This window comes from Seriola dumerili, unplaced genomic scaffold, assembly GCF_002260705.1.
Source record: "Seriola dumerili isolate Sdu_G_001 unplaced genomic scaffold, Sdu_1.0 BDQW01000109.1, whole genome shotgun sequence".
NCBI classification, from domain to species: domain Eukaryota; kingdom Metazoa; phylum Chordata; class Actinopteri; order Carangiformes; family Carangidae; genus Seriola; species Seriola dumerili.
Genome location: NW_019174364.1, coordinates 1,000,072 through 1,025,493, shown reverse-complemented (window position 1 = coordinate 1,025,493; position 25,422 = coordinate 1,000,072). Strand labels below are relative to the sequence as shown.

At 39.0% G+C, this 25,422-nt stretch overlaps 1 protein-coding gene across 12 annotated transcripts in view; it reads right to left on the bottom strand.

Moving 5' to 3' along the window:
* Window positions 1-25,422, bottom strand: part of LOC111222851 (calcium-dependent secretion activator 1-like) — a 66,877-nt gene that overhangs the window by 34,871 nt on the left and 6,584 nt on the right. For all 12 annotated transcript variants that reach the window (XM_022746717.1, XM_022746726.1, XM_022746724.1 and 9 more), the window contains exons 2-6: window positions 15,339-15,452; window positions 12,918-13,250; window positions 3,901-3,981; window positions 3,394-3,627; window positions 1,819-1,940 (exon numbers count right to left, since the gene is read on the bottom strand). In XM_022746717.1, the coding sequence (XP_022602438.1) occupies window positions 1,819-1,940; window positions 3,394-3,627; window positions 3,901-3,981; window positions 12,918-13,250; window positions 15,339-15,452 (884 nt within the window). The remainder of the gene's footprint in view (window positions 1-1,818; window positions 1,941-3,393; window positions 3,628-3,900; window positions 3,982-12,917; window positions 13,251-15,338; window positions 15,453-25,422) is intronic.

Here is a 25,422-nt window from a genome sequence, read left to right as displayed (position 1 = left end):
TAGACAATAACAAAATTATCATTCTCAGGGAAACATTAACTATATCAACCATTTAATCAATTCATCAGAGCAAAGTGCAAATATACAGTAGTTAGCTAAATATCAGTCTGAGCACAGTTACCAAATACAAGCAATTACTGTATGCAAATAACCTGCAGTAGTATGTACATTAATACATGTATCTCATGCGTATTTATGTGTTCTATCTGTGTGTACATACCCACCCACCCCCCTACACACACACGCACACGCACACGCACACACACACACTACCCTCGCCTTGTTCTCCCCTCTAATCCCTTCTCTCATTCATGTCCTTCCATCTCTCTCACACTCTCTTCATGAAATGGCTCTTGAATTAGGGAGATCAGAGGAAGACATCTGGGCCTTAAAATAGCTCAAATTTGCATGAATGTTTCATGGACATTTTCTCTTGTATGTTGTGCTGTGCAACACTGAAAAAAGGTAGATGTGTTTGGTAGAAGACATATTTTCCTTCAATGGGACACCATCATTGTTATAAATGGGGTTTAATGAACTGGCATAACGAGAAAAGAGGTAACAAAGTATTTTAGGATACATGCAAACTGTTGGGACGTGCAAAGGAAGGAAGTAATATAAAGAACCACGCCATTTCATATTAATATACTCTGGATTACACTGAATCTCCACACCTTGATCGGCTGAGTCAGAAATCTCCAAGCTGTGAATCATGAATGACTCAAGCAGCTTTAACAAAGTACAGACAGTCAGGGGTTTTGTTTTCCCACAGGGTCAGGGATTTGCTGTTAAGACTCACCACACCCCCAAGTTCTTATTAAACTTATATTTCTTTAGAAGGCAGTTCAGGAACAGGTATATTTTGTGCGACTATAAGAGCAGAATCTGCTGCTGTGGGCCAAACAATTGATAGAGTTCAAAGAAGCAAATTGAAGTTTTGCTCAACTGCACAGTCCCATTTCTTTTTAAACACAGTGTCTCACATGCAAAGTGCCTTGGAGAGGGAATGACAAATCAGAGAACACCAGCAGAAGCGCTGGAAATGTCTTTCTATAGCCAAGAACCCACTGAGAAGCAGAAGAATTTGGCAGCGTAGGCTTGCAATAAGTTTCAAGAGTATTTTCTTGTGAGCAAATTTTACAAATCACAGGAGGCACCAAAGATCAATAAAAGAATGGGACAGAATCTTAGCTGCACAGGCTTAAAAATAACAGAGTTAAGTTATTGGAAAGATAATTAAAATTATTGAAATAACCCTTTGGATAAAATAAATGATTAAAAATGTCTAGTGCCTGACTGTTACTGCCAGTAGTGGAATGACTGTGAATACAAAAACATTATGCATTATGTAAGGAAATATCTAAAATATATTCTGATACACTGAAAGTCAATTATGCCCTGTCTGTACGCAGGGAAGACATCAGCCAAAACATCTGTGCTTGTTGTTCTTCTGCATTACAAAAGAATTACCCTGAAAGCAAACCAGTTTGTATTCACTTCAAACTTGTCTAAATATTTCATACCTGGTATCAGATACTAAACTGAATGTAGGTGATGGTAAAACAGAGTTAATAATATCCTATTCATCCAAACAACAAGAATAAAGTCATGTCACATGCATGAGTATTGTGTTCAAAGTAAGGATCACTAGTTTTGGTTTGTTGGTTTTTCCATCAGTCTTGGAAGCTAGGTTAACTTTAAAGCATGGTAGATTATCAATTCTGCTAACAATGCAGTGTGGAAAATAGCTTTCACTCATACAAAAACATGGAAAATAAGTGTGCATGAGTGTGTACACATGCATTCTTAGGCCCTTACGTTGGCTTGGATGCTTCTGCTTGGTCGGTTTGGAGTTTCTCGCCTCCCTCCACCTCCATGGTGCAGTAGACAATCCTGTTCGGAGCCAGAGACTTCAGCCCCTGCACTTCCATAATCACCACCTGGGAAGCACAGACACCTCAGTGAAGGTTATAGAGGAGGAGTGATTCATCTCTTGAAAGAGGTCATAGAGGAAAAAGTTGACAGCAGGTGTGCAGGCGGTAAATCCTTCCTGCTTGATAGAAATTTGAAACATACTATCCCAGCCTCAGTCGCTATTTACACTTGTCGCTGGTGCCGTCATATTACAAAAATTTCTAATAGAACAGCCCATGAAAATTGCAGCCATCATTCCTATGAACCTGAACTCTCTATCATCAAAGCTGCTTGTAGACATAATCTACCACATCAAATCTTATATGCAGTCTTTAATCACACAGTGAATACAGTACAAACACTGGCAGGGGTAGCTGTTATATTGTGACTGTAAATTCCTAGCAGGACAACCAAAGACAGAAATATGTGCTGTCAGGACAATGCATCCACTTTCAATGAGAGCATGCACCAGATCTACTGTTGTCTTCATGGTGCCAATGTATTTAATTTGACTGTCGCTGTTAATATATTATCAGTCCAGCCGTCCTACAGATGCATTCTATATTTGCACCTGTAAATAAAAACATCACGATAGTGAAATTTCATGTAAATGAAGGACTATTGAGTGGATGAGTTAAAGGAGATTCAAAACATCCACAATTGTTAGGTTTGTGTGTATGGCATCATCATGCATAAAAAATGATAAATGATGAATGACTTATTCTAACATACAGCTGATTCCAACTATATTCTCTAAAGGTTTCCTGGTCTGCTTCCGAGGGATTTCTGGTAGCTGCTGCGGCCAATCAGTTGGAAACTAAACAGACTTGAAAATTAGGCTTCACCAAAACTCAGCGGAATTGGCACCTCACACAAATTACAACTATTCTGCAAATAATTTCAGCGTTCAAAATCCGTACTTGTGTGCACGACTTGCGTGTTAAGGAGCAGAAGAACGGTGTCACATTCTTTGTACATTATGTACTTCCTGATTCTGAAATAGCACCACATCATAAGGAATGAGGTGTGATTTCTCCCTGTTCTGTGGTGATAGCTCATCTCAGACAAGCTGATAACAGGATGACTCACGTTCCCTGTTAAAGAGCAGGTAAATGGATTTGTTTGTGTGTGTGTGTGTGTGTGTGTGTGTGTGTGTGTGTGTGTGTGTGTGTGTGTGTGCTCGTGCGCGTGTGTGTGTGCTTGTGCGCGTGTGTGTGTGTCAGCCTGTTCTTCACATACCGTCTGTTCAACCCCCTGAACAGGTCTGCTATCTGTTTCTATACTTGGTCTGGAGCAGACAAGTAGTCGATGACAGCTCTGATGTATGAGTTTAGATAGTCTAATAGGATAATGTTTGCTCCATTTGGGTAAAGTTAGAAATCCTGAGAAATATGTCAGAATGCTTTAAACTTTGTAATGCAATGTAGTTACTGCACACACCCAATTACTGTATACAATCTATACACTCATGCAGGGTACCTCCAAAGTGAAGGACAGAACCACATCAGACTTGGACAGTGTGTTCTCGTCCTCCTGGCCCATGTCGATGATGGAGGTATTGTGTCCACGTTTCAGCTTCTGGAGCTTAAACTCTCCACCCTTCGACACGGGCATGCTCTCCAGATTGGCCATCAGCTGATTCACTGAAGACTTGAGCTCTTCGATGTACATGGCCTCCATCTCTTTAGACACAAATTTGGGGAACTTACCACCCTGTTGACAAAAGCAGAAACGACTCAGCAAAGAACCATAGCCTTCATGAAAAGTAACAAAATCTCAAAAGCAGCATGAGCACAGACTTTTTCAGATTATGGATTAATATAATATGGATAAATATTATATAAATATATATTCTATGAAATACTCCCATGCTTTCCTTTGTGGCTGGCAGCGCACACTATGATGTTATACCATATTAATGACATATTAACTATGTAACAAAGCATATTAAGAACAATCGGAGTCCCCCCGCAGAGTCTGACTCACCCTGGCAATCTGGTCTGCCATCTGAAGACGACCATCCAGCTCTCTTCTGATCTGCGCAGCCTGCTCATCCAGGTTGTCCAGCTATTGATAAACAGAGAGGAGAAGGTCAATGAGGTCACAGTGCTTTAATACAGCCAGAGGCCAGTGTCAAAGGTCACCTCCATCTCCCAGCTTCATTTATCTCACCATGAAAGATGAGAAATCCAAACAAGAGAGTCTCAGATCTCTGCTACAGTGGCAAAATGTTGAAAGAGTGAGTTATGGATGGGCAACCATTTCGTGCATGAAAAATAATGAGGTTACTGACCACTAGAGGCATTATCGAGCAATGTTTTTAAGATCGGGTTCCAGTTTTGTCTGTATCTTAGACAACGACATACATACATGACAGATGAAGGTGACCAAATGTTGGCCCGGACATTGGTTTCACACTATTCAGCCGATCAAGTGTTGGTGGCGGTAACATGCAAAGAAGCGTAGAAATGCGTCTGCTAATGCAGTGAAGACTGCAAGCTTAAACCTCAAGGACATAAGCGAAACATTTTGGTGACAAAAGCTATGCAGTCCGAAAGGTGCTCGAGCAGACTGGTAATGATGATGACTGGTATAGCAGGGCATAAAAAGGCTAATTAGAGCTCCAGTTTGTTCTAACTGGCTGCAATCATAGCAGCATGGTGAGGCAGCACACATGAATAGATCAAAATCAAAAGAAATCCATCACTCCCTCACAGGAACCATGCTGCCATCACCATAGAGACCATGAATGGACCACTGTTTGTGGAGTAGGTCTTTTTAGAAGTGTTGAGTGTTTGGATTTTTTTTCCTTTTTCTTGTTGATTTCAATCAGCAGAATGAAAAATTCAGCTCTCTGAAATGGTCAGGCTGAAAGAGAGGCAGTAAAAAATAGGGATCACATCTGTAATTAAGACGATGAAATGCATCCAAAGTGATAAAGAAAAGCTTAGACTTGAATAAACTATTCCAAATAGTTTTGCAGTGGACAATATCAGCTCCGGGCGAAAGATGCCTGACATCTGTTAGCCCAGTTTTTGCCCTGGAGTAATGAAAAGCCATGAGAAATTCATGGCTCTCTCACATCAATAATGAATGAGAGTTTTATATTAGCTGACACGAGGAAATAGAAGAGAGGGCTGATGTCTCTTTCTTGCTCTCTGCATCTGGATGCTGCACAGTTATTCTCTCAGCCAAAACGCCTAATTCTTGTCAAATGTGATGCCGTGACTCATCAGTCAACACCTTTTCCTCTATGAGGACGTTGGACTAATTGAGACGTAGCTGCAGCACAGTTGTACCTGGGGAGTCGCAAACCTTTCTGTGTTGTATGAGTTCTTAGTGAAAAATTTAGTCAACCTCACCTCACCCTGGTGTTGTTATATTGCAAAATCCTTGAGGTTTACACATATCTTCAAAACCGGGGTAAAATATGATGCTGTAGTTTTTGTGGAGCACATATTTCAGTTTGTGTGTGTGTGTGTGTGTGTGTGTGTGTGTGTGTGTGTGTGTGTGTGTGTGTGTGTGTGTGTGTGAATATTTGGAATAAAATTTGTCAGTTTGTAAAAGGAGTACATCTGAACTGAAACATATACTAGCACAGTTTGTACTACTCTCTAACTTTGAGAATGCAGACAAAGTGAGATAAAGACCAGTGTGAGTTTCAATGAGACAAAATACAGGCTTTCCTTTTTTGCCCATTAGTGGGTAAATCATTTTTATACAAAGTAGCAGCAAATCATTTATATTTCTTTTGTAAATTTCTGTGTTTGTACTTTGTAAAATAATTTTTTCAATGATAGTATTGTTGTTTTGTATATTTAGTATCAGTGATGACTGACTGTACATATTAGGAAACTGGACACAGCCTGAGATAGAACCCTAATGAGGTCAAAATAGGCTTCATCAGGACAGACTAAGCATGATGTGCCTGGGAAGACTTGTTTTAATTTTTATTTTATCACTAACAAGAGAGCACTCTCTACATCGCTGCATAGTCTCTCCAACGGAGCACCTGATTCTGTCTGTGATACAGTGCATTAAACTCCTCTGGTCTCCTGCTGTTGTGACGCGTAGCGGAGCTGACCTCTCTGTGCCTCGTGGTATTTCGCCCACTCCTATTACATTAACGGGTCTTGTTTTTCAGGCTTTATCATATTGATTCACAGCCTTTCCTTTTTAGGAGAGAATGAACAGAAGTCATGGCACAGCCATCAACAGTAGGGGAGTGGGGGCAAAACTTAGAGGCGCTGCTCAGCTCGGCCTGAGATCAAGTACCAGAGAGGACATGAAGCAGGGAAGAGAATGATCTGCACATTGATGAACTTAAAAACAGCAAAGACTACTGTTTTTAAGTCTCATAGGAATAATGAGCCTCTTGGTCATACAAGCATTAGGGATCGTTTTTTATCGTTAAAATTGTTGTTGTCTTAAATCCAGATCTTTTTCTGATATGGATTCTTCCGGCATCGCCAATTTCTGTAATCGATTCCGTTTACTGATGTGCACATTATGAAATGATATCGACCAGATGGCTTCCTAAATTGAGGACAGTTAGTGTGAACTGTCAAGTCTAGTGTGTTACCAGTGCCGGCCACTGAACAGCCACCCTGCTACATAACCCAGAGTTCCTGTTTAGTAGAGCACATAATCAGACTTTGCCACCAGCTGCAGCAGAAATGCAGCACAGTAGTACTCAGTGCTGTGCTGCCACGCAGTGACACTTTAGCAGTGGTGGGCATCCTGCGGTGGGAAGTCTAACAAGCAGGAGTTTTTTTTTTTGTTTTTTTTTTCCATTGCCATGTCCGAAAGCAGAAAACTAGACTCATCCACATCCATAATTGTGGCTGATACTGATTGCCTTTCTGCCTGAGCTGTGCGCGAACGGCTGCTTCTCCCCTCCTGCTGCCGATCCCGTGCTGTGTGTCAAAACACTCAGAGCTCTGGGCAATATTGGACTGCGGTGCCAGCAATCTAAAAAGAACTGTCAGTGCCATGCCTGGAAAATCCAGCAGCTTGACCTGTCAGTGTTTGACACTGCACTTCTAAGGTCTCATCTATATACAAAAAAAAAAAAACACAATAGACATAAATCCATATGTCCAGGCAAATTCTCAAAACTGCAAAATCCTCAGCAACACTTCAGAACTGCAATTTAACACTGCAGCGGCAGCAGCTGCTAATACTGCTCATTGTGACTATGTGCAGATTGCAGCTCGTCTGCAAAATGGCTAACATGAGAGGAGTGACTCTGAAGCATGTAATGTGAAGGGGGATGGGGCCGGTTTCTTCCATTACTCCCAACTCTGCCTTGACAGGAGTGAAAAGCAAAGACCGTCCTGGTTGTGGGAGGAAGTAAAGCTGGAGGTCAGTGTATGTGTGAACTAACAGCCACCCCCTACTGAGCCCCACAGCACCCCAATCTTAACAGGCCTACCACTACTGAAAGGTCACTGTTGTCAATGGCCCACAGGCACGATATAGGTGGACAGGCAATCTCATATAAAATAAGACTGGCTAAAAGGTAAGTTTCTCTCTGCGTTACTGAAGCTGACAGGAGCACTGCAGCTAAATAAAGGTGACACTGCCTCAGTGTTAGCCAAGCTGACAGCAGGTTAAAGGTGACGGAGCAGAAGCAGGCTGGTAGTTAACAGCCCAGCTGATGACAGATTCCCAGGTGGATGCTGGGACATTAGCAGCAGACAGCACACCCAGCCAGGGGCGGATTCTTGTAGAGAACAAAGAGGAGGCGGGCAGGGCTACATCTGAGCTGGATGGGACCTGGAGGAGTCGAAGCAGCTGGTCTATATTTAGACTTGCTGTTTGTGACTGTATGTGTGTGTTTGTGTTAAAAAAAGTGCGCAGTGTGAGGAAAAGCTTCACTTTTGTGAGTGTAGCAACATGCAAGGCATGCTAATTAGAGAATTTGCTCATGAGTTTACATTGTACAAAAATCTCCACCTCAACTTCTAACATCTTGATGAATTTACAATCAAGAGAATTATTTTTTTCAGACTACAGCAGAGATTTGGTTTATGTCATCTTTTGATCTTAGTTAAAGCTGTGCAAATCAGTTGATTTATATTAGATTACTGTGTAATGCGAAAGGGTCACTCATAGGGGAAAACCATCACCCAACTTCACAGTTCCCTTCAGCTCTACACAGCGTTTTGGTGTCTTTCAGCTCAAAGTTTTGGTTTTATGGCCACAAACCTTTTGTTCGCCCTCACTAGCATGCAACAACCTGCTCAGCACCAAACATAGGTCTATAAGTGAGCAACCAGCTGAACACAGTGGAGCGTCTACCAGCTAAAGAACCAGATATTTCCCTTAGGAGCTGGTACAAACCAAAACACAGATAAAAAAGAGAGTGAATATTGGATTTACATTCGTCAAGTCACCTGAAATTTAACTCCTAATAAATATTAATGCTGCTCCGTGGCTGCTGTCTGTATAGGTATCTGTTTGCTAGAACATTTGCCACGCTAACCTAAAGCCAAAATCCGTTACTACAGGATTAAAGAAACATTTTTAAAACAAGTTGATTTGTAACGTTACAAGAGACAAATTCAAATAATCCCTGGTCATTGGCGATTTTTCATAAGAAAATGTGATTTTATGGTATCACAGGAACTTTTTTTGTAGTATAGTTGAGTTATGACATCCCTTATCAAGGACAAACTTGCCCTTTTTTTTTTTTTTTCCTTATAATAAACATTTCACAGATTCCAAACCACGCGGGTGCAGTCGACCTTCACCCTGCATTTCAGCACCACTGATTTTTCAGTTTAGAGGTGGCTGGGTAGGCACAGCAAATGCTTTCATCCTCTCCCAATTCTGTGTGCAGTGAAGAAGCTCCATTACACAATTATATCAGCTACAGGCTAAACCAGGAAGAGCTTAGGCCTCATTTCCCAACTAACAGTTGCTGACAAGACAAATTAAAGAGGAATGGGGGGTGGGGGGACCTCCTTCAAAGCCTGTAAGAGGAAAAGCTGATTTGAGTATGGTCTGTCAGTCCGGCAAGCCCACAGGCCATGATGACTCTTTGGGGGAAAAGTCTCATTCTGATGTGCCTGTGCCTTACTTTGACTTCCAGCATTAGGTAATTTAATCAGCCACTTGAGATTAGGGAATAATTTTAGTTTGTGTGAATCCATTGGTGTGAATAAATATCAATGATTTAAAACTTCAGCGTGAGAAACTGTAAGCGATGTTAACATTCCTGGAGCTGAAATGATTGTCGATTAATTGATTAGTCAATAAATGGAAATTTAATCACTCAACTAATTGTTTCTGCCTGTCTGATAATGAAATGAATATAATTATGTTTTTGACTGTTATTTAGGAAAAAAAACAATCTTAATATGTATTATATCCAATAGAAAATAATGGATTCTGAAAATTATATCTTTAATAAATTTTACACAAAATAATTAATGAATCCAAGAAAAATCAAATTATTATCATATCAAATTATCAAATTATTCAGTAATAAGCCCTACACACAGATACACTCAGCCAAAACATTTTCATATCACAGGAAGCAAATATTAAATTTTAACCAGGTAGTTTCACTAAAGCTTTTAAAACCCAAATTTATCCTTTTTTTTATGTCAACACTGATAAATGACTGTGTAAAGTGAAAGAATGGCTCATAATGAAAAAATTACAGGGCACTGACACCAAATCTGCAGTTCTGCACAGCTTTGACGCTTTTAGAGGTCATTGTTTTGGTCTTGTGTATGGTTCATCAACTTCCTGCGGGCAGCAGTAAACAGAAAACCAGCTAAGAAAACTAACCACATTTGTACACTTGGTACATCGTACTCGGTTATTCGGTTACATAGCATTCCCAACAGCAAACCTCAGTGAAAAAATACAAATGTTATATTTTTACCTGTTATCCAACAGCAGACTATATCTCAAAATGTTGTAGTTTTGTGAGCTTTAATTGAAGATGCCAACAATTTGCTGCGTTCACATTCAAATAGCAGTGTTTTTTTTTTTTTTCCTAACGTCCAGTGAATGCAGCGTTAACGCAAATGTTTGCGTAAGTCAAATATTTACAGCGAAGAGTTTAAACCATATACTGTTAATAAAAATGTTGGTTTTGCCCCGGCCAAACATTTTGTACTTCTGACCAGATTACAAACAATTTTGAAAATCCAAGAAACATCCGGTAACCTGCTGCTTCATTACAGGTGCTAAACAAACACAGCATTTTGTTCGTCAGATTTACGTAGGAAGTCGTTGTCTGACCGAATCACGCAGTGACGTACCAAGTGCTGAATTGTATCAGGGTTGGCGGAGGCCACATAAGAGCTAAAAGAAGACTCATTATTACTTACATTTGTCTTGTCGCTGTAGGCACGACTCTGAATTAATGCTAATGTTGCTGCTTCTTGTCTGCAGAACGTGAAAGTAGCTAGCAGTTAGCTAACAGTCCGAACAAGCCGGTGACATGGCGGTGGCTTTCAGATTTCTGCCCACTAGTGGCCAAACGTTCTTTAATGCACCGCTGGTGGTAAAGTAATAGCCTACTTTGTCCCCAATACATGGTTGCAACTGGGTGTGTTTTTGTCAAGCATGTACCTGTACTTTCAGATAAATGTGTGCATAGCAAAGGCATTTTTACTAAAACAAACTGTGAGCCACACCACAACCTAAAACAAAGGTCTGTTTTATTGTAGGAAATATAATAAGCAACATGAAAAGTGAACACAAAGTTCTATTAATATAGTTAAACCAATTATGGTTTTGCAGAGAAGACACCAAACACATTTTCTTTCATTTGTTTAGTCATGCTTGCTGTCACCACACCTAAATAACTGTGCAGCCATCAGGGAGCGGAGCATGCTCAGAGTCTGGCTGGTGCAGCCGCTGGCCGTACCAGTCTAATCAGTCTGTTAGTCATTTTCAGAGGCTGCTCTTACTTCAGCATGAGACAGAAATAGACCAATGCTTCCTTTCTACTGTTTGGATGTAACTGCAAAAAGCGGAAATCCCCAATGATAACAACTAAAAAAAGAAAAGATGGCCTCTGAATCCCAGCCAGTCCATGAAAACCTTTCATCAAATCCCAGCAGCCCAGAGCCATGCCGACTGGATTGCCATGTCTCCTTTTTAGTGAGGATTTTATCATTTAGTAGAGGGCAATATATGGCGACTGGTTGCTTACTGAGGAGATGCTCAAAGTCACCATTAGTATGGTTTGATATATTCATTACAACAGCAACTGACAAGAGAGAGACAACTCCAAGCACAGCTGGAAAAGCAGCTGGAGAAAAATGGAAGTATAGTATGTTCCGTTGATGCCTACCTATAATTGTCAAAAACTAATATTGAATCACAGCATGACACTGTATATGCACATCTCTGCTGCATGTATGTCTTCATAATAGTGTATTGTTCAATGTTATTCAGCAGCTCTGTATTGCTCAGTGTGGGTTTTGTTCACGGAAATGCTATTATGTTCTGCATGCAGATTTCTGACCCTAAACTAACAGCGCTGCTGCTAGAACATTAAAAAACTAGGTTAAGCATCTTCAAAGGCTTGGGAGGAATAATGCACACTGGATTTGGAGGCTATGGCGATGTATTGCACCTCAGCATTAGTGGCATCTAACTAATGAACACTCTGCAGAACAGAGCCCTTATTGATCTTTGCCAACAGAGACATTTGAACAATTCTAAATCATCTAATTTGTTTAACAGCACCTCATGCCATCCTACAGATTTATACATTAGAAATTGTCGAAAGAAAGATGACACCAGTTCCAAAGAAATTGAGCGTTTTAAACTCATTGCCTTCCAAGAGGTGTGTCCACTTGATTTAAATGAAATGGAGAGGTGTGTTTTTTATGCATTAAATGATGAGCAAATGTAAATGTGTCGGAGGCGTCCTCCAAATCCTGCCGTGATAAGACTTTTAATCAAGCTCCTGAAGAAAGAATACATTAGTGCTGCTTTCTGTGTTTGCATAAAGAGCAGTAAAGCAGTGAAGACAGCAAGGGAAAGAGAGTTATGTCTGACATAAGCATGTCGGTGTCTTCTATTATCCACACGCAATCTCAATATACCTCCCCTTCAAAATAAGTATTGCTGGCCTTGAATGAGATGTATCTCGAGGAGATACTTGTGAAATACTGTACATTCAGTTCCATAGATAACAATTACATGTTTAATGCTAATGAATCAAAGAGTAAGCATTATGAACTTATAAAATTAGAACTGTAACCTCACAGTTAACTCATTATTTTCACATATTTAGATTGATAACCTGGTGACTGTAAGAGTTTTTGCACTCGGCCAAAATGGAGAATTTTTCCTCAGCAGCAGCATTTTTTTCACCAGAATTTGGTAGTTTTGGTGAAGTGTCAAATTTGCTCTTATATGTGAAGGAGTTCAGAAAAACGGTAGGGATGTGCTGAACCAAATGATACTGATTCCGATACATGAGGCCAGGGTTTGACTGATTGAATTAATTTAACTGATTAATTTTCTAATGACATTGTCAAAGAAACTGTATTTAATTGAACATATCATGGCAATTACCCCATCCACTCAATAAGGCCAGTATGAGTGGTCATACTGTTCCAATGAATCAGATCAGTGCACCCACTGAGAGGTCAACCTCAGAAGTTGGTCTGGGGTCAACTTCAGGCAAACTCCAGGGTCTACAGTTTATGATCTTCAGCACAATCCGGGGGCTTTTGTGGTGTATAGAACAGAAAGTTACAGTGTGATGCAAACAATTTGAAGGATGGATCTAATTTTGAAAATATGTAGAAAATAAGAAATGGCATTTATGACACAAATGTCATTGATAGTGTATACTCTTGGGAAATCCATCCATGCTTTGAAAAGATTGCATGTGTGAAAACACTACCCCAACCCTAACTGGGCTGTTGATAAAATGAAGCATTAGTGGGCCAGCACTCAAGTATTTGGGCCAAGTGTAAAAACCTTTTGAGATGTATCACATGTTGGCTTGAAAAACTCACCTGACAGGCTTGGTAAAGCAGCTGGTGCTCAAACTTTTTGATGCCAAGGATATTTTGGAACATCTCATACAGCTGGTCCTTGCTGAGGATCAGCTCAGAGGCCGCGCTGGCAGTCATGCGTTGCTGTGCCTTGCGTGGATCCTCATCACCACGATAGATGGTGTCAAACTTGGCCATCCAGGAGCTGAGCACCGTCTCCTTGCTCAGACCGTCAATCTCTGGCAGGCTGCGTACACGCTTCTCGATGTGCCTCTTGAACACTTCCCTGAAGTCATTGGCCGAGAAGCCGCCACTCTGGACCATTTTAGCCACGCGGTCACTCTTCAGGAACACCTACATTGTGAGAGACCAATGGGAATAATTGCAGTTATCTAAGAGCTAAAAAAGAAGCACTTGTTATTTTAAATGATGAGGTATGATGAGATCAAGACTTCTGAACAGACTCGTATTTTTAGTACATTGACGTGCAGGTGTGGTGAAAAGCTTTTCTGTAATATTTAGTCTCAAACTAACCATCTGCCTTTGTCAGCAAAAGGAAACCTTTCAACAGATTCTGTTTTTGTGATGATGGTGAATAAAAACAATCTGAGGCACATACAGTATGTAAGGCTATGACTCAACACTGCCAAGGCTACTTTCTGTCTCCTGCTAATGACAGACTGACAGGGACAGAGGCAGACGAGGCTATATTGTCACAGCATCGAGTGAAGTAACCATCAGAGCTGACTGTTTTGTCACTCTGACAGTCACATTTTGTTCTTAGCGTCTATTACGGCTAAAGAGCAATGACTGTTGCACTGAAACACTGCAGTACTTCCCTGTCATTTGGTGTATGTTTGCATGTTCAAAGGTTTGCAGCTGAAAGTAATAAGATTTTAAGTTGGTCTGTTGGTTTGTTTCAGACCACGGCATTTAGGGAAGTACACAGAGCAACCTATGATCATCAATAGTTTCACTAATGACAGTGGCGTACACTGTTTTAATAAAGATGCTACTTTAAGTTGATGAGAAAATTTGCATATTTTTCATTAATTAATTTACCATATATTTTGAGATATAATTAGAGAGATTAACACACTGTGGACAAGGTGCTCATTAATGTAGCATTTTCATATTGCTCTTACACATTATGTTGTGGTGGCAAAGAAAAAAAAGGTTTTAGCCATTCCACAATTATCAGTGTCTTACGTAACTCTAGCAAACACATTTCTTAAAACAAGAAGTAAGCCATATTGATTTCAAGTGTTTCCGATTATATTATCATTCAGCACATTTTCCAGGGTGTTTAAGTATTCTGGTATCATACACGGCCTCTTGCAAGTGCAATAATACTTATCATTACAACAATGCATCTATAAACAGTACTTTAAAACATAATTGTTTCAACAGCCACAATCATAGGTCTTGTTAAATAGAAACATAGGTTCATTGTCAGGTGTAAGGACCACCTTCATTTCATCTAGATGAGAGGAGAAAGTGACAGGACTCATAAGAGAGAATGGGCATCAGGGCTGTGTCATATTTACATGTATCATAAGTGCATCTTCACAAACTGCTCCTCCCTTGATAAAGTATTTGCCTAGAGTTTAGTAAGAGACTGGTGATGGTCGGATGAGACTTTTGTTCCACACTCACATTCAGTCAAGCCTTTCTTTGCAGTATGTGAGTGAACATCATACAAAACTGGAAACATACAGTGTGTTAAAGCTTTCTGCTGTTAATTTTGAAAACCCAGGCTTAAGCATAGTATACTTCACATTAACATTAAATATCATAAACTTGATAGAGGTCATCTTGTAATTAACTTCTGTGGCAGTCTGTATATGTGGTCCTGATGGTTCCTATTTCATACTTTAGTTTTTCATAATGACTATGCTTCTTTTTTCCATCATGAATTTGGCCTTTAACGTATCCCTCTTTCTGCTACACCTTTTGTACTGCAAGCATGGTAATAATGACTTTTTCATCTGCAGATTGAATAGTGAGGTTGGAAAAGATGGCTGTGTCAGCCACATGGTCTGACTCATAATCTGCGCAGTGAAAAGCTTCAGCCACCATTTTACCACTCAGCCAACTGAATACAAGCATTTTGACATTGAATAGTAATAGGACTGTCTAGTGCTTTTTGGACTTTTTAGGCTGAAAGCCAGCCATTTCCTGTTTTAAATCTGCTACAGTCCAGACTATGATATGATGCATATACAACAATGTATACTGTGGATAAAATGTCACAAAATTGCTGTCAATATTAATGGTTTATGAATTTTCAGCTGCATTTTTATAGAGTGAAAAGCCAGAAATGCACACATATGGATGACGTATATGCACAACACATTCAGTGACTAATTTTAAAGCATCAAGTCCCCCCAACAAAATGGTTCTAACTATACTTTTGCTGCTATGGTTATATCGAGTTCCTACCTCATAGTAGCTCTGCACAGCATTGATGAATGCTTCATCAGCCACAATTTGTGTGTCTCCATTGAGGAAAGCCTGGAAACGATCCTTGGTCTGCTGAAGTTGCTGCTTGGTTATCTGTGGAAGCAAAAGCAAACAGGGGGCACCTCAGAGTTAAAGCTGTGATATGAAAATGTGTCAAAAGAAGCACGTTAGTTTGAGCAGTAGTAATATCTACCCATTTTTGAATGGCTTATTCTGGGCACAGGGTAAGCAGAGCAGTCCAAACATCATTTTCCCTGAGAAACTTCCTTCAGCTCCTCCTGGGGAAACACTAAGTACTGCAAGGCCAGCTGGGGGATGTAATCCCTCCAGTGTTTCCAAATGTCTACCTTTGCATCCCCTTTTAAGATGGGCTCAGACTACAGGAGTTTTATAATCCTAACCAATTTTGAAATCAGGTTCACAGCACAGAGAAACTTCACAAATGTTCTTTCTAATTTAAGATATGCACACACTACAAAATTTTGAAAATAATGGAGCATCACACACCATGGGATATTATTAAGAATATCGTGCCAGAGGGAGCAATCAGGGAGCAATGCACCGCCTCATGTGATAAACAAAATTGTGTGGTGACTGTGATGCAACAACTTACTTGCTGTAATGTTAGTAATAATTTGCAGTGAGAACTTAATTTGTTATTCATTTCAGTTATCGATCTGAGCTATCAGTTATCTGATATTATCAAAGGCGGCCCCAATGAGTCTGCAAGCAGTTCGGGAGGTTTTAAAACTGGATCTGTAAACCCCTCACATTACCAGATGATATGGGCCGAACATCAATACCAACCATGGTCCCAGACCAGATTTCTCCTCTGACTGTCAGGAGGGGTGAATTGGGAATACATCGTCCAAAAACACCTGTAGTCTGAGCTTTAAACAGTCATGCACCTCTGAAGGTAGATGACCAGGAGGCATTCTTACCAAGTGCCTAAATCACATCAACTGGCTGCACTCAAGGAGCAGCATCTCAATAACAAGGTCCTCTGAAATCTCTGAGCTCCTCATGCTATCACATGGAGTAATACCAGGAACATCATTTCAACTGACTGTATCCACAATCTCCTTCTTTCAGTCGCTACCCAGACATTGTGATGGTTAAACTGAAAGCTTTGCTTTATACCTCAGCTCTGTCTTTACTATTTACAGTCTGATACAAAGCCTGCATTAATGGAACTGGTTCCCGCTAAATGCTGGTCAATCTTACAATCCTTTTTTACCATCATTTGTGAAAAAAACCCCAAGGTACCTCAAATCTTCCACTTGGATACTCCCCCTCCCTAACCTGAACAGAGCAATCCACCAACCCGACCAAATTACACTCAACTGCAAACCGCTCCAGTGGACTTTGTAGGTCATGGTCCGATGAAGCCAAAAGGACAACATCATCCACAAATAGAAGAGATGCCACCGTAATATCACTCAACTGGACCCTTTCCAGGCCTCAGGTGCACTTTGATATCCTGTCCAAACATGAGAGGTGAAAAAGCACACCCATGTCAGATTCCAGTGCTGCAACTGAACTTCCCTTACATAACACTTTGCGTGAACAGGGAGAAAATGATTCATGACAGCCATAATTAAATACAAAAGACAAAAAAATAGAGGTACAAAATCATACTCCTTTTCAACCATGTTACCGGTAGTGCCAGTAGTTAGTCACAATTTTCACTTATCTGTAGAAATATCCAAAAAAAAAAAAAAAAATCTTAGAAACATTCATGGGTCCCAGACAATGAATCCCAAAGACTTTGGTGATCATATAACTGTTCTTCAAGTGCCACCAGTGAGTTGATATTTTGCATTTTTTGTGAAAAAAAATCCTCACTCCATTAAATTTTATACAAACATTCATGTCCCCTTCATGATGATTGTGATTTGTTTTTCTCATTCATTCAACCTTCCATCTTGTGTCACCATGAGGTATAGGTTTAGTGCTAATTAGCAAATGCTAGCATGCTAAAATGTAAAACAAATATCGTCAACATTGTGAACATTATACCATCAACATGTTAACACTGTCAGCATCGTCTGTATGCTTGTTAGCATGATATATATTGCGTTGCACGTGTGATGTTTTCTCTCCCTTTGTTTCACTTTCGATCCTCACTCAGGTCTACATGTCCTTGGATTGATTTCACACATGGTTACAGAGTCAGTGACCCAACAGTCAATAGACTGACGATCTCCCTCTGACAACTGCCTTCAATCTTACGGTTCAAGCTGTTGTACATATCAAACGAGCACAAGGACCCGCTGGTAACGTGTGTGTCTGCGAGCATTCAGCCTCATGTTGCAAGTGACAGACTTTGGTGTAGGAGTGTGATGGAAAAGTACCACATATCATGTGCCTGTGAGGCAATCTCAACACCATCTGCATATCCATCGTATTACCGCAACCCTGCAACAGTAATGTTCAGAAAATGAGGGTCATGTAATGTAAGATTTCTCGATTAGAGCCAAAGTAAAAATGCCCAAGTTTCATCTAATAAGAAAGAATAGTTGCATATAATATACACACACATATAGTATACACTCACACATAGGAGGCTGAGGATGAGATGACCTACCTACCTAAAATAATACAAACACAAACTCAAAGTTTCACAAAGTATTTCATCTTTTTCAGTTTATGATTCTTGTGGTAGAGTGAATCTCAGCATGATACACCTCTCGATGTCCAAGCATAAAAGATCCACTTACAACATATAACAGCATATCAACATCAGAGATCAATACTTGTGCTTCTCCTTCAAGGTTTCAGGTTTATTCATCTTGGCAACAGTAAGATGAGAGATTAAAGAGAAAGTGTAGAACATCCCTGCTATGTTTTAATAGACCACGGTGTTCAAGGAACATCCCGAGGCAAGAAATGTTAATATTAACACCAGTATGCAAATCAGTCTGGTCTGTGGGGACACTCAGGGGCTGAAGTCAAGATACTTGTCCTTGGTTGCATGTCCATTTCTGAAATTGATAGGATGAGGATAAATATACTCAGTTGGCATATTATTATGCACACATAATGCAGTCTGCTACAACAGTCGTGCAGTAAATCCCACCTTCATGAAGCTTATAATGTTCAGTTTTTATTGTAATTGAAGTTTCAGAAAGGTGCTACTTCAACTATATGATCATTTTGGAGGATTTAGTTTGTCGTGCTGTCGAACTGTATTGCGTTATATGCTTTATCTCTGCTATTTAGCATACCATCACTGATATAAGTAGGGTGGACAAAATAATAGAAATACTTATCCGTATAATGCAAATCAATTCAACGGCACCACAAACTGCAGCCTCCAAAATGATCATAAAGTTGAATCAACGCCTCTCTGAAACAGTTTCAAGACTAAGTGAACATTATAATCTTCGTGGGAGGATGATCTATTACAGGACTGTTAGATTGCATTAGTTTTAGCTTGGCATACGCAATAAACTTGCTTTGGATTGTCTTTTCTCATAACGTACATGATGTAGTAGTTCAAAGTTATATAATGCATATGTATATAATATACTCTGTACATAATGATAAAGTATATAATGTGGAGACTTGCATTAATTAATTAGATTGTCCTTCCCTTGTCTCAGGAGAATACATTTATTATTAAATTCTGAAATAGTAATAATTCTAAGTAGCAGTTTTGTATAAAGTAAATATTTTAATTAAAAAGGACAAAGTGTGCATACATGCTTAGACTGAAATGTTGGCAAGTGATGAGCAACAATCAACTCAAAAAGAAGGAAAGAAAAACAAAAACTTGAGAAATTAGTATGAATAATATGCAAAGGTAGAATATAAAGCCTGAGATGTTTCCTGTTGAAGGACTGCTTGGCTTTTGACAGCAAACTTGAACTATAAGTTGACTAATGTTTTAGGGCAAAGCAAGCACTTGTGCGTCTAGACCTGATGTCTCACATCCTGTAAGTTTTCTGAATACAATCAAACACGGGTGTATACCGACTGTTTAAATTGATTAATCGTTTGAAAAAATGGCCATTACAATTTCCTAAAGACCAAATTGATTTCTTCAAAAACTTGTTTTGTCAAATCAAGAATCCAAATATTGCTGGTTCACTATGACAGAGGAGCAGCAAATTCCCCTACCTGAAAAGGCTGAAACTTGAAGTTGTGTGGTGCTTTGTCTTAAAAGTCAATTATCAAAATAGTTACTGATTAATTTTCTGACTATCAATTAATTGACTAATTGTTTCAGACAGATTAAAGCTCTGACCAGTCTAATTGTATGTTAGTGGCAACCTGTAATCACAGCTAGAACAATTACGTGATGAATCCATTGACAGAAAAGTACTATTTTGATAACCAGTTAATCGTTTCAATAAATTTCAAACAGTACCAAATATTCGCTGCTTCCCGTCTCTATGTGAGACTGTTGATTTCTTTGTTTTTATAATATTAAACTAAACAGCTTCAGCTTTTGTTGGATAGAACAAGTGATTTGAAATCATCAAGCTGGGATCTGGGCGATAATGGTACCTTAACACTATCTTCTTCTGACGGTTCATTGATTAATCTGGAAGATAATTGGCAGATTAATCAAGAGTGAAAAAAATTGTTGGTTGCAACGCTTGCTGTAAGTCATGCAGCAAAGGAAAAAGTGGCCTCCATTAAAATCACATATAATTAATAGAAGATATTAGAATAAAATGTAGGAGATGCGGTACTGGCAGTGTGTGTGTGTGTGTGTGTGTGTGTGTGTGTGTGTGCGTGTGTGTGTGTGTATGGGGAGGTGACACTGAAGCACAACACAAAGCAGTAAACCAGGTAAAATGTTACCACTTCTTCACCAAATCGCACTTCAACTGTATTAAGTATTTATGACTTTCAGTTCTGCATACTTTTATTTCATTGCTGATTAGAGAACTGTGCTGATTAGTAACCTACTTGATGGATGACGGACAAATGCCTCCATTTTCATCAGTATTGCCAGACTCCCAAGACATACTTTCCTGCTTTGCTGGTATTGATTCTCTCTCTGTGGCTCTTATCAAGATTGCAGTGTTACACTTTGATTCATTGGCTTGCAATGAAGGAGGCAGTGACATTAATCACCCTTCACATATAAATAGAGGAGATCTGCACACTGCATGTGCTTGATGTACAGTAAATTCATTACAGTTCAAAATGACTATGGATTAGACTTTATAGTTCGACCATGTGCCTGACACAATACTGAAGTTGCTTTGAAATATTTAATGATCAATAATGTTTCATTAAAACCTGGATTTATAAAAAAAGATATACATATTGTTGTCGTTTCGGTCCCTTATAGTTCATATAATTAGTTAAAGCTGTCATTTTTCATGTAATACCGTTTTAAGAACAGTACATATTAGAGATAAACAGATATTATTGCATGTAGTAAAAGTCTGTCAGTTTTATAGCCCCTGTCCTGCATCCTTGAGCCCACTGAGCCTCTAACGCAGGTTCTTAGCATTAAGCTCCCCTCAGGCACATATCTTGTAAAAAGTAAGCTGCCCTTAGTGATTCTTCAGTGAACCGAAAAAGATTTCTACATACTGCTTTGTCAATACGTGTTTTGTCTATTTTGCTGCAATTTTTTTCTGAAGTGCAGAAGAAAGTCTATGCATTTGGTAAAATTTTTTTGATAATATAATCTGTCATATACAACAGGGCAGATGACATTTGAAAGCTTTTTAATAGAAAGAATGAGAGAAACACACTGTAAATGAACGCTAACAACAAAATTGAGAAAATGACTCATTTTAAAAGGTTTTTGAAATGTTTACAGCTGTCAATCATTGCCTACAATGTGATGGAGGATGGTTACATTAGGTGTTCTGTAAACACTGTGCCGTTGTTTTAATGATACTGACGCCGTGTGTGTGAATAGTAAAGAAGTCTGCATTTGTTGTATACGCCATGTGTTTACAAAGACAGACTAAACCAATAAAACAGCAGATTAAACAAAATACACAATGACTATATATGATGGCTATTCTTATCAATCTCATTCTTATCTCTTGGAAATGTTTAATGAATGTGGCTTGTGAGATATATCAGCTGTCCTTGCAGGGCTACGATGCGTGCAGTAATTAGTTAATTGAATGCAGTATATACTGAGGCCACTGTATCGTAGTTCAGCGCAGTAAAGCCTTGGCTGTGCTGACTCACACTTTAGCTTCCTCTAGAAGTTACATAACATTGAAAAGGGAAGTTAAATTAAGGTGTTTATCCAAAATTAAATGGCTGCAAATTAGATGTGCAGCTTTTAGCAGTGAGCAGTGGTGAATACACTTGTAAATGACTCATAAAAAAAAGTAGACCAAAATTATACGTTAGTTGAAGGACTGAGGCAATATCAAAATTTAAAAATGCTGCTAAAACACACAATGTCATATAAAATGGAGAGACTCGACATCAGACGTGTTAAATGTACTCTGGCTTTACCTTATGAAGATGTGGAGCATAAACCTTATTCATGATATCAAATGTACAAAGTGATAAAAGGATGTAATGCAGCCTAATGTTCTTATTGTGTTTAAATTTGTTTGCTCAGGAAAGAGCTCTTTCCGATGCTGATGTTGGTTTTCAGCTAACACGGTATGGTTGAATCCCCTCACTAGACAAAGCACACTTTATTCATGTTGCAGATGACACCACCGGCCCACATCTGAGTAAACAGCAAACAGGAGTACGGGAGCAAGTGCTGCATGACAGCTGCACAAAATCTACCAGCAACAGACCTCATCAAACACAACACACCAGCATCATGTAGTGACTGTGGTCACAAAACTAGAATTATACAAAGACAGATGCGCAAGCTATTATCCCCAACCAGCCATGTTCTCATAGATTTGTCCTGAAGACACAAACACACACACACAAACACACACACACACACACACACAACATTGTGTGAATAAATACCACTTGGCTGGGTTAGTCAACAGCCAGGTGTATACTGTGCAGACAGAGGCTGACACACGGCAAACAGGGATAAAACAGGAAGCTCTGGCTCTGTATAACCAGTCTCCACACTGTTGTCACATTCAGGAGCTGTGGTACTGCTGATATATACAGTAGAACACTGTGTTCACAACCGACTAAGCCCCTTCTTGTAACAGTCCTCCATTATCACACCACCAACTCACTGGCAGCTGCTATACAGCTCAGCTGGTTCCTCATTATGCTCATTCAGTTACTGAGGTGAAAATAAGCCCTTAACCTAATATAACATAAATGCTATCGGCATTGAGAGGATAAAATCAATGGGGCAATTTACATAAATTTCGTCCAAAACAATAAAATCAATCCTGTCCATTCCATTGCACTTGACATTAACATATTAAGAATCATTCTGTGGTATTTTTCTGTGTCTGATTTTACTTAATTTGCAACTATTTTAATAAATAAATAATGCAGTCCTGAATGATCTGGTGCTTGTCGTAGAGTTTTATAGTCATTGTATTGCATGTTTGTGTGGTGTGCTGATTTATAAGAATTTTTTTGGTGAATTTTGTGTGTTTGTGTGAAGAGCCCATCTAGGGGCGGGCATTACAAATTAGCTTAGGTTATAAATACTGTGGTATGTGGCGGGTCATGATAGGCTTCTTGTCCGTATAAAAATAAAGATTAAACAGATAATTGAATAAATAATTGATTAGCTGTTCTCAGCTATTTTGATGCTTTTCTGCATTTTGTACAATGTTAAATTGAATATTTGGAGTCTTTGAGTTCTCAGACCCTGTGATGGGCCTTTTTCAATTTGTTGACATTTCATATACTAAATGATTAAGCAGTTGAAAAATCTTACGAACAGATAATTCAAAACGAAGATAACTGTGAGTTACAGCCCTTGTATGAAGCAGTTTAGTATGTATGAAATTGTAATCCAAAGCATTTATGTTTTATTTAAAAGGAAAGATATTTATGTCCTGCTCTTCCTCAGAGGTACTGGGTGTGGCAAAATGATTTTCAGCTGAGTATTTTCATATGCAAGCTCGACTGATCATCGACTGTTCTTTGTTAAATGGCACTGTATGAAGGTTAAGGCCGTCCTCCGTCTTTTTCCGCTGAAAAAGAGAAAAATATATTTATATATTTTTAAAATAATTCTTATTTATTTATTTTGCATTCATGTCCTGTGTCTTTTTGTGACTGTGTTATTCAGCTTTGGTTCAAAATAAATAAAAAAAAAAAAAGTACTGCAGTGCTGCAATGCTACTTCATACTGTGGAGGATATAAAGCTGACTGTGGGTTGGTGTCTCTGTCCGTTGCTGGTGCATTACTCTCATCAAGAGTCTAAGACATAAATCCTCTCCTGCTAACCTCCCATCACAAATCACTTTTTCCTTCTTTCAGTGACTAGTCAATTGCTCACTCAGTCTCTCTCTCTGCTTTTAAAAGGTGCTCATGTCATATTTATTTCTTTGTGCCCGTCTGTTGGTCTTGGTTGATGTTCGGTAGGTTTGTGTCTTATATAAAGATGTAGTGAAAATAGATCACACAGATTACATTAATCAGACTTTTGAAACTTGCTCTTTACTTGAGTGTTTCGTAACACTTTTGAAGATTATGGAGGAAAAGCAGAGGAAAGGGGGATTCACAAATATTTCTTAGTGTCATGGGGAACAAAGTCGACATGAATATTTAAGGATTCATTTTAAAAAGTTTTGTAGAATTAATAATAGGAGAGGTGTAACTTCCCTATTTATTCTGAAAGCTAAACAGTAAAAAAGTGTGAATAGAAATTCATTTACCGATTTCTTCCGCTTTGTTTTTGCATTTTTGATAATGAAAAATGATAATGCTCCTTCTATCATTTTTACATTAATGATAGTGATCACAGCAATGATTTTGAGTAAAAAGGCCTCAGACACAGATTTAGATTTGGTGCTTGACAGGAGGTGAGTGGTGCTGTGCCTCTGTTGAAAGGAGGTGGCACAGGAACATGTATCTTCCGTGATATAGCGCAGGAGAGAAACTTTTGAGTGTCTACCTGGCGTACATCATCATGTCTGCTCCGGGCTGCTGTTTGTGTTCTTTATGCCTCAGTGAGAGTCATCGGAGAGAGAGGGAAAGAGAGGTTCAACAGAGGCGAGCAGTAATGATCCAGCAATAGCTCTTACCTCTGTCTCTTTCTTTAATGTGGAAAATCACCACTACTAATCTCTCTCTCTCTCCGTCTCTGTCCACTTTTTCTTTTCCTAGTCGAGTAATTTTCCCTTTGAAGCAATCCTTCATATGGTTCAACATAACAGCACAAAAAACAAAAACATTCATTTGCCCTGCATGACCACCGGCAGCTGCCTGCCTTCACTTTCAAGACTCACATTTCCGAAGTGTGATGATGTACAGCCGCACATTGTATTCATCAAAGAGAAGTTTTCTTGTACATTGATTATAAATTCCGTACCTCATAATTATGACTTAATTTTCTCTTAATTATGATACAAATTGTCTTGTAATTATGAGAAAAAAAAAATGTCACAATTACAATGTAAAAAAAATGTATACATGTGATGATGAGAGTTTGTGAAGACAACGATGTGATGATTCTGGCTGATTTAACTTGAATTTGCTTTGGTTTATCTTCACAGTTTGATGCATGTAGATGTTCTGGTGTGTCTGAGTAATGAGGATAGCATTATAATGAATATGCCAACACAGCACAGGCATGTGTAGTCGCTGGTATTTTTCAAGCACACAGAGCACACTCTGATCTTTTTGAGTATAAATATTTGAATCATTGCAGTGTTAATATCAACATCTGACAGGAAGTAAATTTGGACCCCAGCTGTTTTTTTTCCAGCACAATTCCAGCAGTTACCAACAGCCTTTTGATTAGTGCTGAAACAATGAGTTTAGTAATCAATTAGTCATTTGACTGACAATTAATTGGCAACTGTTTTGATAATCGATTAATAATTTAAGTCATTATTAAAGAAAAGATGAAATCACTGGTTCTGACAGCTAAAATGTGAATGCCTGCTGGTTTTCTTTATTAAACTGAATATTTTAGTTTTTGGCCATTGGGTCGGACAAAAAGAGCAACTTGACGAT